This window comes from Mustela putorius, unplaced genomic scaffold, assembly GCF_011764305.1.
Source record: "Mustela putorius furo isolate JIRA1106 unplaced genomic scaffold, ASM1176430v1.1 tig00003871_pilon_pilon_pilon, whole genome shotgun sequence".
In the NCBI taxonomy this organism is placed as follows: Eukaryota; Metazoa; Chordata; class Mammalia; order Carnivora; family Mustelidae; genus Mustela; species Mustela putorius.
The window spans coordinates 3057432-3071519 of NW_025422023.1; the positions used below are offsets into that span (position 1 = coordinate 3057432).

General features: G+C 35.6%; 1 protein-coding gene across 13 annotated transcripts in view; it reads left to right on the plus strand.

Annotated features, from left to right (window-relative positions):
- The window catches only part of PDLIM5 (PDZ and LIM domain 5), a 202542-nt gene that overhangs the window by 180340 nt on the left and 8114 nt on the right, over positions 1-14088 (plus strand). For all 13 annotated transcript variants that reach the window (XM_004756042.3, XM_004756046.3, XM_004756044.3 and 10 more), the window contains one exon: positions 11306-11486. In XM_004756042.3, coding sequence (XP_004756099.1) covers positions 11306-11486 — 181 coding nt within the window. The remainder of the gene's footprint in view (positions 1-11305; positions 11487-14088) is intronic.

Below are 14088 nucleotides of genomic sequence, written 5' to 3' on the forward strand. Positions count from 1 at the left end.
CATCTGTTAAATTTTATATTGCTCTGGATTATCCCAGCACTGTTACCAGTTAAGCATTAAAGCTTCATTTATTAAGGAAGTTAATAGGAACAGGGATTAGTTCATGTCAAGATCATATAACAGTAATTAACGCAGCACATTGGCTTGGTACTCAAATGCTAAAGTAGCTTGAATAGACTGTAGTCAGTTTAGAGACCTAGTCAAAGCATAATTCTTGTTCTTGGCCTCCGTGTCAGTATCACTTACCAAAGCTAGGACACATTAGATCAAGTGACATTCTCTCTTGGACACCTGTTTCAAAAACACGCTGCAGTTGCAGACTTGATACTTTGAATACAGAATATTGTAATCTGCCAAACTCTGGGAAGTTTATAATTATCATTTTATAATTTATATTTCTTATTTTCTCCAGTATAATTTATATTATTTATTTGTGATTTGTATTATTTTATTTATATTTTCCAAGTATCTCAGATTTTCAAAAAATTTTAAGTAAAAGCAAACTAAAGCAAATTTTGTTTTAAATTTTTTTTTGTTTTTAGCAAAGTTAATTGTTTTTCGAAAACCTCAGAAAACTTAATCACTGAATGTTAGTACTGAACTAGTTTTCTCTTACAACTAGCCTAAAACTCCATAGGACATTTTATTTATTTTATTTATTTATTAATGCTTAACATTTTTTGGCATGTTTGAACCTAGAAAAGAGTTGAATGTTGTGCCTAAATAGACATCATTTTGATTAGTTAGTGGCCTTTTATGGATACGTAAGAAATCCTCGTGAGGCTTTGATTAAGTTTGCTCTGGAACAGTTCTTAATCCATTTATGATAGAGGTACTAATTTTTTTGACTCTTGTACTCAAGAATTGATTGACAGATGGGTGCTGGTATAATAGGGAAATAGAAAATCAGGTTAATATAGCCAAAACCACATTTTAGTCTCCCTGATAGAGTGAGTTTATGAAAATTCTAGTTTTTCTGTCCTATCTAGTGGCATTAAATTGATTTGACACTTATATTACCTGGAGTTGACTAAACCATTCACCTTTTTAAATTTTTATTTTTTTCCATTTTATTTTATTTCTTTTGTGTTCAAAATTCTTTGTATTATGGAGGGCACGTATTGCTTGGAGCACTGGGTGTGGTGCATAAACAATAATTCACTTTCAGCTTAGCATCTCTGTGAAAGAAGTACAGGATTTATAGTGTTTGAATTTCTTATTAGCTATGGGATGCTTAAAAGAAACAACCATAGTGCTATTGTTCTGTATCTGCCTGCAGTATATAGCACCAGAACAATCGCATTGAGGCTACCCATTGTTTACTCCAGTGAAAGAGAGATTTTTAACATTACTGGTCTTTTTCTTGGTCAGTGACTTTCAAACTTTCCTTATACTGGGCCATCTCCGTTTCTCCAAGTTGAGGTCACCAGGAATTTTTGCTAGTTTCACCGTGCACTTCAGTCTCTGAGCATTCCCTTATTAATAGATTTTATTTATTCTCCCTTTTGATCAAAATTTCACTTGAAAATAAAAAGTTTCTTAGTGAATTGCATTAGCACCTGAATTTAAGGAAACAATCAAAGACCTAGACCAAGTTTTTTTTTTTTTTTTTAAAGATTTTATTTATTTATTTGACAGAAATTGCAAGTACACTGAGAGGCAGGCAGAGAGAGAGAGAAGGAAGCAGGCTCCCTGCTGAGCAGAGAGCCCGATGCGGGACTCGATCCGAGGACCCTGAGATCATGACCTGAGCCGAAGGCAGCAGCTTAACCCACTGAGCCACCCAGGCGCCCCTGGACCAAGTTTTATGAGCAAGACATATAGACCAAGATTTCAAATTTACTGTAGTGAAATATTGCAAAGAACACAGATGTTCAACTAATATTATGGTACCATTAAGATCCTGGTTTTGGATAATAATAATAGTTGTTTAATGTGTTCTTAGCATATGTCAAATGTTACACTAAGAATTTTACCTGAATTCCCATTTAATTCTTCATAAGCTTGTGAGATGAGAAAACTGAGGCACAGAGAAGTTAACATTTGCCTGAAGTCATATAGTTGATAAGTGGTAGAATCTGAATTTGAGCCCAGATCTAACTTTAAATTTTATTCATATTCTAACTGCTACTTAGGAAAATATTTATAATGTTTTATTAATATGAAAAAAGAAATACATTTTTATTATAAGTATGATTCTAATTTTGTGGAAAGAAAATATACATCAATATATATTAATATATGTGAATACAGAACTGTTATGAATACACATACACACAGTCATATGTGTTACTGTATTAAGTCAGGAGAAAAACAGCTTGAGTAGCCCTGCCATAACTTGAGTGCAGCAATGTACTTTTCTTCATAATATTTGAGTATAAAAGTGAGAGAGAAGGGAGTAAATAATAGATTGAATAATTAAAAATTGTACCTCCCCACCAAAATGACTTTGTACCACGTACATGCATTCTTAGAATCAGATGACCCAGGGTTCCCTTTTCCATTTTCTCATCTAATGTAGAAAAACAGTCATTCTATAAGTAACAGCCATTAAGTATTTTGTATATCACCTACTTTAAGCACGAGTGAGACAGAAATCAAAGACATATTTCCTTCCCTTAAGGAAGTTACTATCGCATACTGGATTCTGTCTCCGCCGTATGTCAAAGTCATGACCCCCAGTACCTCAGAATGTGGTATTCCTATAAGAGGAGATTTGGACACAGAATATATGGGGGGAAGACCATGTGAGGACACATGGATAAGATGGGCATCTATAAGCCAAGGAGAAAAACCTTAGAACAGAGGAACCCTGTCAACACCTTCATTGTTTGTCTAACACTAGTTAAACAGATCTGGGCTCAAATTTAGGTTCTACTATTTATTGTCTGTGTGACTTCTAGCCTCCCAAATTGTGAAAAAATAAATTCCTGTTGTTTAAATCACCCAGCTTGTAGTACTTTGTTAAGGCAGCCCTAGCAAAATAACACAGTTATACTTAGTAAATAATACAAACAAGCAAATCAGCAATAATATTAGTGTAGTAATAAGTCTAATAGGAATACATCCAGAATCCTGGTGCAGAGGAGAGGTGAGGATTAATTAGCTTCAACAAATGACTTTCTTTTATTTGAAAGGAATGACAAGCAGTAAGTTGAATAATCTACTTATAAAATCAATAGTTTTATACAACAAATACCCATTGAAACTTATGAAGTGTTAGGGTGGTAATTATATTAGAATATATAAATACCAAGCCACTACATTGTACATCTTAAGCTTATACAATGTTACATGTCATTTATATCTCAATTTTTAAAAAATTTAAAAAAGGAAAAACTCATGTGCAAGTTACCATACTGGTATGGTAATTAAATTAAGAGACAATTCATGTTTTCATATATTTTGTCATCTGATAGAAAAGCCAAAGTCCTGGCATAGATAACCATGATGTAATAATGTGAGCATTATGAGAGGTTCATTGTACCCTCATGGTATTATAAGAAACCTGTATGTAATGCCCTTATATCCGTAATAAGAAGTTCTTAATCATGGTGCTTAGAAAAATTACGAGATATCTATAGGGTTCTAAATTTGTCACAGTTGTAAATTTGAAAAATTAATCTTATGTCAGGAAAATATATTAATAATGGAAATCCATGTTGGTGTTTCATTATGTGATCCTTCTAATATCCAGGTCTCTCAGTTCTCTGACATCTTCTACTTTAGTGATCGCTCCAGTTAACTTCAGCCACCAATTTTCATCCGAATCCTAGATCTTGTCTTTACCATTAACTCTATTTCCTTCATAATCTCATTCCTAAGCAGATCACTCCGCTTCAAGAAGTGAAGTGTTCACTGTTCATATCTCCACTCTCTTCCTATTACCTCAACTCCAGCAATCCTTTGACCTGCCTCCCAGAACCTCAAATTCATTGATCCAAATACCTCTTCACTATCCCTTTGGTCCCAGTATCCTCACTTCCATTCTTATCTAGTCTGAATTCCATAGTCAGTCAGTAGTCAGTATCCAGTATCCATTTTATCTCCTTAATTCTGTTGCCTATCTCTCATTTCATCATATTCACTTATCTGAAACCACTAGAATCTACTCTTGGTTTACTTGTGCCCACACCTGAAAGTGGATATGACTGGAAGGAAAACCACAGCCATATTAACCAGTGTCACTTTAAATTCATGACTGTTAATCTCAGGTGTGTTCTTAATAGTGACAAAAATCAGCTGTATTTCTCTAGTATGTTTACTTTTCCACTCTCCCAGAAAACCACTTTATATCTTCTTTTTTCTCCTTAAGCCTCTGATAACTTGTTTCCCATTTTCACTGTTAGCTGGTGACTTTGATTTTTTTTCATTCTTTTATGTAGGAAAGACAACAGAAATGTAGGACATAAGAGGAAAAAAGTAACAAAATGGTACTCATAATTCCTAACTTATAAGCAATTACATTAAATGTAAATAGATTAAACACTCTAATTAAAAGAATTGTAGAGTAGATAAAATCATGATTTGGTTGTATGCTGCCTATAACAGATACTTCAGGTTAAATGACACAAGTAAATTGAAAATAAAATTGTGCAGAAATATATCATGCAACCACTATAACCAAAAAGCTGGAGTGACTATGTCTATTAATATTGGAAAAATAGCCATTAAGAGAAAAGGTGTTGAAAGAGAAAAGAAGGACATTTTATAATGGTAAAAAGTTCAATCCATCAGGAAGGTACAATAATTACAAATATATATTCATCTAATAACAGAACCCCAAAGTCCACAAAGCAAAAGCTGGCAGAATAGAAGGCAACAATGATAAATAATTTGATAATAATAATTGGAAAGTTTGGTATCCCAGTTTCAAGAATGACTATAACAACTACATAGAAAGTGAACAAAAAGCCTTGAACAAAGCTATATACTAGACTCAGTAGACATCTATAGAATATCCCAGCTAACAACAGGAGGGTATAAATTCTTCTCAAGCGCACATGGAACATTCTCCAGTATAGACTACATGTGAAGCCATAAAACTAGTTTTGATACATGTGAAAGGACAGCAGTCATACAGATTATGTTCTCTGACTAGAATGGACTAAAATTAGAACTACATAATATGTGGAAATTAATATACTCCTAAAAGAATCTCTTGATAACTCAGTGCCAGCTTCTTAGGGAACTCACATTACATCTGCATAATACTAAAATAAACTAGTTACAGGACTGATGTCCTATCATCTTTACCGGTTCCACTCACACTCTAGAGGAGGGGATCATACAGGCCATGTACACAGAAGGCAGGTATCTTAAGGGCCATACTAGAATTCTACCTAACGTACTATCTTCTTCCCAGTCTCCTTCTTTTTGGTTAGTGGAATCTCTATTCTCACACTTGCCTAGACCTCATGTGATCTATCAGCACATCCTTTTGACTCTAACTTCTAAATATACGCAGAATCTGAACCTTTCTTCCTGTTTGTACTGCTGCTATTACCCTGATCCAAGCCACTGTCATTTCTCACCTGGGATAATGAAGTTGTCTTCTAATTAACCTTTTTACTTTTGCCCTTGCCCTTTTCCTGTCTGTTCTCAATACAGTAGCTAGAGTAAATCCTGATAAAACATAAATCAGATCATGGCACACTTTTGCTGGAAACCCCATAATGATTGCATTTTTGAAAGAAGCCACAATCCTTACAATGGCCTAAAGGCCCTACATAGTCACCCACCACCACCTCATTATCTCTCTGCCTTATTACTTGGTCATTTCCACCTTGTGTCCACCGCTCCAGGCATCCGGCCTTCTTGCTGTTTCTCAGACTCCCCAAGCACCTTTATCAGGCAGGCCCTTTTGCATTTGTGGTTTCCCTTGCCTGTATTCTCTTCCCCTGGATATTTGCATAGCTCACCTTTGCTTACTTCAGGTCTTTACTCAAACACCAGGGTATCCCTGACCACCGTATTTAAATTTAAATTCTCCTCCCCACCACCATACGTAGACTCCCTACCTACCCTCCCTGCTTCATTTTTCCTCCTCAGAACTTAAAATCTAACATATCTTTTTTTTTTTTAATTGATGTTTGTTGTTTCTCCCTCATGCTAGAATATAAGTTCTGTGTGAGCAGGGCCTTTCCTGCCTTTATTTCTTGCCATATTTTCTGCTCCTAGAGCAGTATCTGGCATGTATCCTTGTATTTAATAAATACTTGTTCAGTTGATGAATGAACTTTTTAAAAATATTTGGAGGAATGTATGATAACAGTTTCTCCAAGTTGAAATTATCTCTCATTCGTCTTAATATATAGAAACACATTTTCCTGTTTTGTAGATTTTACAATAACCAGTATAAATAATCGAGTATAATTGTCTCCTATAGACTTAAAGAATTATCAATTAATATTACATTTTATTAGAACTTGTCCTTTTTATTCACTGTTATGTTCAGGCTCATTTTACCCATGCATATGTTCTTGAACAGTGAGGCATTTATGTCTTTAAAATAAAAAGCTATAGTTGACCTCCACCCTTTTGGATGCAATACTTTAAAGGGCTTACAGATTAAAGATGATACTCAACAAAGGTGGAACTTGTTATTTAATGCTCCAAATTGGAACATTTGAACAAAATTTACTGGGAACGAAGAATAAAGCATATAAAAATGCAGCCCTTATAAATCTTAGGACAGATTATTAGTATTGTGGATTTTGAGTATTATATGTCTTGCTAGTGTATTTTACTGTTATATTCAAGTGTGTTTCATTCTCTGTTACTCTCTCTTCTTGCATGTATCTTTGTATTTGTGATTATGTGCGCAGTTTCTCCCAGTAATCTTTTCTGCTTCAGAAAACTCTTCCTTTCGTCTTTTGTTCTTGGACTCTTCGCTCATGCCAGGCCCTTCCCAAAATTTGGCCATAATATAAAACTGGTTTATACATTTTTATTATTATATCTAATTAAGTAGAGTATTAGATTCCATTTTTATTTTGGAGCATGAGTTGGCTTTTTATGTGGCTTTATTTTGAACTTTTGTTGATGAACTTCTTTTGATTTCTTGGCTTTTTTTGTTTTTAACTTCTGTCGATGCGGTAACTTTTGGTCAAATACAATTTTTAATCTGTAATAACTGGGCCTTGAAGAATTTCCAGCTTTACAGTTCATCATCCACATGATCTTAGGAATGTTAGGTAGCTGTTGATATTTTCTTCATCTATTTATAGAGCTAATTTCTATCACTGAGCTTTATTGTTTGAATAAAATAATAAAGAGGCAAGAAGCAAACATTTGATTTTGAAGCTGAATCCCTGTTAGATTATGCCTATTGAAATTTGCAATCCCTCTCACCTTCTCACTATATAAGTTTTCTTTTTCTGTTCCTTTTGACATGTCTTCTTCCCTCCCTCCCTCCCTTTCTTTCTTTCCTCTTTGGCATAGATCCCACAGAAGATAAAAAGGGTAAAAAGTTTCCTGGGATAGGATAACTCCTTTCTGTCAGCCAGTCAGTGCTTTAACTCTTTCCGGTCCCTGCCTTCGTCAGTCAAGGAGTATTTGGGAAGGGCCCATGGAGTAGAGTAGGTAAGAGGTAGAGGTTGACTTAATTCTACCTTGTGTTTACCCAAGCCCGTCATTCCAGTTCGCACATGGAAACCCAATCCTACCTGGAACAAGAAGAACTTCTTTAGTGTTAATCCTGTGTTAATGAATTTGTTAAATCAATCTCTGCTAATCCAATACTTTGTTGGATGTAAGAGATTTTAGTGTTTAACTATACCTCACTTCAGGGGCATGATGGGAAAGATGCTCTTTGAGCCTGGCCAGGGAGTACCCAGCTAGGCCATTACCTGCACTGAGCATGTTTAAGAAAGGAGAACTGGCAGGAGCAAGGGTCATTTTCATTTCAGTCTTTAAAGGTGCAGAGGGAGTTTCTTTATTGTTGTTAAGACATTTCACTATTCAGATTTGGTAAGGAACTAAGGAAATATCTTAAAGTTATTATTTTAATGGATGATTTAATTAAATTTTAATTTATTTGTAGTAGAAACTATTCTAGAAACCTTTTAAAAACACTTTTAAGAATACATGAAATATAAGAAAGTCTTCTAAATTATAGAAGGGAGCAAAAGAAGAATGAAAATCATGAATGGGACCATTAAAAAAATAAAGATCGGACAAAAATTTGCCATTGAGATTGGACAGAACCTATAATGATGACCTACATACTTGCCTAAGTTAGAATGGATTTGCCTTTAAGCCTTCTCGTGATCAACAAAGGAAAAAAGTTAATTTTTAAATTTACTATACAATGAGTACAAAAACAAACCTATTGCTCAGAAGAAGCAAACTGTTCTTGTTACAGAAACTTGAAAGGACTTTCTCCAAGGAGTCTAAGTGAAAGTGCCCCTGTGTGATCTAACAAATAATACTCCCAACAGTAATTTAGAGGAAAAGCACTGTTACAGAGTTATGTCCTATGACAAGTGTCAGTGCAGACTGATGGTATCATGCTGTGCACCAGTCATTAAGGGAATAATTCTGTGGAGTGGGTCAGGACCAGTATGCTCTGAGCTGCAGAACCTCCTTCTCTGCTGGTCTGACTTGATTTCTTTCTTTCTTTTCTTTTCTTTTTTTTTTTTTTTTTTAAGATTTTATTTACTTATTTGACAGAGAACACAAGTAGGCAGAGAGGCAGACAGAGAGAGAGGGAGAAGCAGGCTCCCCACTGAGCAGAGAGCCCAATGTGGGACTCCATCCCAGCACTCAGAGATCATGACCTGAGGCGATGGCAGAGGCTTTAATCCACTGAGCCACCCAGGCGCCCCCTGCCTTGATTTCAACACATCTTTTATTAAACCTAGAAAATGGGTCATGTGTTCCTGAATCTTCTCTTAAATATCTTACTTTTTTTCCTCAGATGAATTTTGTTAAATATTTGGTGGCACTGATAGCTGTGTTCCAATAGTAAAGCTCTTTCTTTACTCTGAGTGTATACGACACTTCGATAGAACGAGAGTTTGAGGTTGGATTGGCTTTTGCAATCTGGATGGCTAAAGAAGGATGCTGGCCTCTAGGGGCAATCCAGCCTGTGGAGCTGCTAAAGATGTGCCCTAAGAAAAAAGAAGAAAAAAAATTTTTCAGCCTAACAGTTGCTGGAATCTGCCATGGCATCCAAACAAATGTAACAAAGTTCTACCATCCCTGTGTTGTGGTCACAGTAAATTTAACCCAACAGATTTTTCAAACCAAATACCCACTTGGTATAAAAGCTCTGCAAACTCATAAGATTTTGTCTAGCTTTGAGCATAGTGACTCCTTGGTTTATCTTTGAAGGTAAACTACTTGTCAAATACATATTTGAGAAAATAAGAGGAAGGAACTTGTTGAGTAGGACTGTTATTTACACTCCAGTTAAAAATTGAGGGACAACTTACCCAAAGGAACATTTGGTTACAAAATAAATGATCTATAGCCCTTTTTTCCTGTCAGGTGTTAGTTGACAAAGATGTTCCTTGTTAGTGATAGCAAATCTTCTGGCATCCTAAAGCTTAAAAAATAATAATAATAAACTACTTGTCTCAAATGCTAAGAGAACTGCATGCTCTAGCTGACAAAAGTTGGCGTTGTGTTATTAATTTTAAAAGAAGTTAACAAGGGGTTCCTGGGGTGACTCTGTGGGTTGAAGCCTCTGCCTTCGGCTCAGGTCATGATCCAAGGGTCCTGGGATCAAGCCCCACATCAGGTTCTCTGCTCCGCGATGAGCCTGCTTCCTCCCCTCTCTCTCTCTGCCTGCCTCTCTACCTATTTGTGATCTCTCTCTCTGTGTCAAATAAAATCTTAAAAAAAAAAAAGAAGTTAACCAAAAAAATGAGGCTAGAAAATACCCTCTTATACCTGACAGAACACATTTTTATCATTCATCAAGAGCCTTTTTACTTTTTTGACTCTAGCAGAGTTAGGTGCTAGTTCTGAGTTCTGAGTAAACATCAGTGTATTTGCAAAGAATTTTCCAATGGGAAACGGTTACTGAATACTAAGGTTTATGTTATTGTCAAAGGCAAAAAAAATGCTCCAATTATGTGATGCTCATTACTGTGACTTTTTCTATTAATAATCTGCCTAGAAGTCAGGTATTCATGCTTACTGACAATTATCCTGTGGTCACTCAGTGATGATAATTGCTGGTAATGAGATGAAAAGCAGAGTATCAGCTGACTACACGGTGTGCTAGAAATGAGGAAATTCAGCTTCTGACCTTCACTCAGTCAGTGATTTTATGATATTTGTCATATCTTTTGAACATTTTGTATCTCAGCTTCTCCATCGGTTAAACTGAGTTTGAAGTAACTGCCCTGGTCTGTCTCACAGGAATGTTGCCTGGACAAATTGGATAAGTGTAAAAGTGCCTTGGAGGTAAAGCCACTCTGCGAATAAAGATTAGTATGATGGAGCTACTGAGAAGTGTGTTGCAGAGGCTAGAATGGTTCATTTCTGCAGGCTTCGTGACTAGATAAAGCTTCATAAATGGATTCCTGTCAAGCAAACCAAACCCATCTTATCAGTTCATGACTGTATAGTATTTAATGGGAAAAAATCTCTTTACAAGCATTTGTTACCTTGATACAAATGTGCATTAAAAATCACTCATGTTTCAATTAAATAAAACCTTCCTAAGTAGCTTCAAAGCAGTCTCTAATAGCCAGTTGACAGTTTCCATCGTCTATTCGGAGGGGTCGTAAACATCTGATATGTTTAATAAAGTTGAGAAATAAGGAACGAAACAATGTGTGGGGAGCAGAAGTGGACCGCAGTGTTTCCTTGGGTCATAGTTGCTATGAATTTTAAGAGTCTGACATTACCAAATTAAGATTTCTCTTGTTTATTTTATTTATAGAAATGTCAAATTCTCATCTCTGCCTAAGCCATGTAGTATTATCTGGTTACTTCATTTTCCACTGGAGTTAACATCCTCATTTTCAGTCATAATCATGATACAGAGTCGCTTGTTGCAGCTCGATAAACATAATCAGGTCTCTTGAAGATGGGAAAAAAATGGGGGAAATGGCCTTCCTCGAAAGAATCCCCTCCTTGAGAGAATCCCACTTTTTACTCTTCCTTTTTCCTCTCTTCCCGTAAATGCTCAGAGTTCCTATGTAAATTTACAGCACCCTTGTTTTCAGCCCTTGAGAAGGATAATCGAGCAAGAATTTAATTGTTTTGACATTGCACAAAAGAGGTTCTGTCCAAGCTAACTTCAGAAACTTTTATTCCCCAGCCAACTTGATCTCTTTTCTTCTGGCAGGGGACCATTCCTAGTGGCACTGGGGAAATCTTGGCATCCAGAAGAATTTAACTGTGCTCACTGCAAAAATACAATGGCCTACATTGGGTTTGTAGAGGAGAAGGGAGCCCTGTATTGTGAGCTGTGCTATGAGAAATTCTTTGCTCCTGAATGTGGGCGATGCCAAAGGAAGATCCTCGGAGTAAGTGTCAGAAAACCTGTTTATTCTGATTGAGCTTTAAAGCACAATCATTTTTTGTTGTTGTTATGAAACCTTCCAGCAGTTTTCCTTTTTATTTTCTTCTTACTTGATCCCCTGTCTGTTTTCATCACTGTTTATTATTGTAAAGCAAAACTAAATAGACCTCTGTAGAAGTATATCGGACTTGTGGGGTTAAGTTGTCTTTGGTTTTGTCTTACTGAGTGCTTGCTTGTCTGGTGAAAGTCTAGCCACTGTGGGGGAAAAATAATTTACTGTGGGTGTGCTACCTCAACAGGACCCTGTTTGCTCAGGAATGAAGAGGTCGCACAGGACCACACACATCAGAGTTCTCAGAACTGACACCTTCACTGTTTTAAATTAAATTCCATAGCTTTTATAAGAGCAGCATTTCCCCACTTGTCAGGGTTCAAGCACAGGGCACAGATCTCATGAAATATATAAAACATGAGACTTATAAATGATACATTTTTCTTAAACACATGTAGTGTTTAAAAATATAACTTATTTTATGAGCACATACATGGGATAGAAAAATAATCCAGGCACCTTTTTTTTTCTTTTTAAAAAGGGAGTAATTTAGGAGTCAGATATATAATAAATAATGATGAATGACCGAATTTCTGCTCCGGAATATCCAGGTTGCAGTTTACAAAGAAAGGGTCAGTCATTTCTTATGGGTGACTAGGAGTTGGAATTTTATTTTAGAAGCATCCAAGGTGCCTGGTCTCACACGAAACTCATACAGCTAATACAGAAGAGGGGAATAGCATTGCTGAATTCTAATATTCTCTTTATAAAAATATAATAATGAGGGGTGCCTGGGTGGCTCAGTGGGTTAAAGCCTCTGCCTTCAGCTCAGGTCATGGTCCCAGGGTCCTGGGATCGAGCCCCACATCAGGCTCTCTGCTCGGCAGAGAACCTGCTTCCTCCTCTCTCTCTCTCTCTCTGCCTACCTGTGATCTCTGTCAAATAAATTAAAAAATCTTTAAAAAAATATATAATAATGAAACTTTTAAATTCTTATCAGTTGAGAGAAAAGCTAATATGAATTATTGAGTACTTTGAATTTCAGATTACGTCTTTAAATGGTTCTGAAACTTGGAGGACACTTAAAATTGTAACTATGCCACATGAAATATTTTTATATTATTAATTTGTACAATGTGTTGGGAACAAATGAGTAGAAGTATATAGGCTGTAACTTCCTAAAGGATAAATAATAAGACTCTTTCAACTTATAAATATATTCTGTATATTCTAGAATAATAATACAGAGTCAGGTAATAATCTTAGAACCAAATGAGGTTCTAGGAAACGGAAATCTTACCCTCATTGCCTTAGAGACGGACCATAACTTCACTACAGAGACAGATTCTCTGGGTTGTATTTTAGTTGTTTGATTTCCTGTTAAAGAAGGAATAGTAATCTGTCTCAGGGATTGAAAGGGAAGTAAATGCCGAAAGCCTTGAGAAACAACTTGGTTCAATGTACATTTGTTGTACATATTCATAGTGATCTTTTTGGATCTAAACAACTGCCATTTCTCCTCAGTATCCTTCAGTAGTGAACTGTGACATTTTCTAAGGCTAATAATTTACTCTGTCATTTTATTTTATTTTATTTCAGCAATTTGTACTATTAAAAATATTTCCAAAAAATTTTTCACTCTACAGCAATTAGAAAATATCCAAAAATGTTAAGAAGAAAATTAAAGTGACCTATATATTTTACCAACCCTAGATAATTCCTATTAATCTTAGGATGTATCTTCTTCCAGTTTGCTCTTTGTAAGTAATTCATTTACAAAATTATGACCATACTCTATGTGTAGCATCCTCTTTTTTTGTGATAGATAATTATGGAAAGAGTGAATCCCCATATTAACTATTCTTCAAAGATAATGTTTAATGGCTCCATCTTTCTCAATCTAAAGAAATGATTCCTTACAAAACTAGCTTCTCTTCTTCTACTAATTAAAATCTGCCCAAGTCTTTGATAATGCTGTTTTTAATGAAAGGTCCATTGTTGATTAGAATCCATACTTAATGGTTCAAACTTCAGACACTCGTTTGAGTGTGTGCTTAGTGTAGTCACAGCTGATTTCCAGAATCCTAAACATGTGTTAAACTGATTGGATTACACTGATTATGTTATTGCTTCCATAATGCACCAAAGCACAGGTTTGTTTCAGTTTTCAAATATTTTGCCCTTCCTCCATGACATTTTCTTGTTTCTCCTGCATGACATTTTCAAGATAATACTATGAAACCTTCGTAAGTGAATGTTCCCTGACAACCCTTTTGAGAGAAAGCAGGTTTTGTAGCAAGCACTTATGAAGTGCTTACTTGATTCACCACATGTATACTGTTTAAAAAAACATAATCATTCTTTACATAAGTTTATTGATGTGTATTTGGGGGAAACACGCTTATTTTATAGTGTATCAGTTTAGATGATTTGTGAGTCGGTCCTAAAGTGTCATCTGTTACTTAGAGGAAAAGCTCATGGTAAAGACAAAGCATGTGTCTACGTTGAGTCAGTTTAAAAGGGCTGTGTTCAACTAGTAAAATAAGCATGTGTG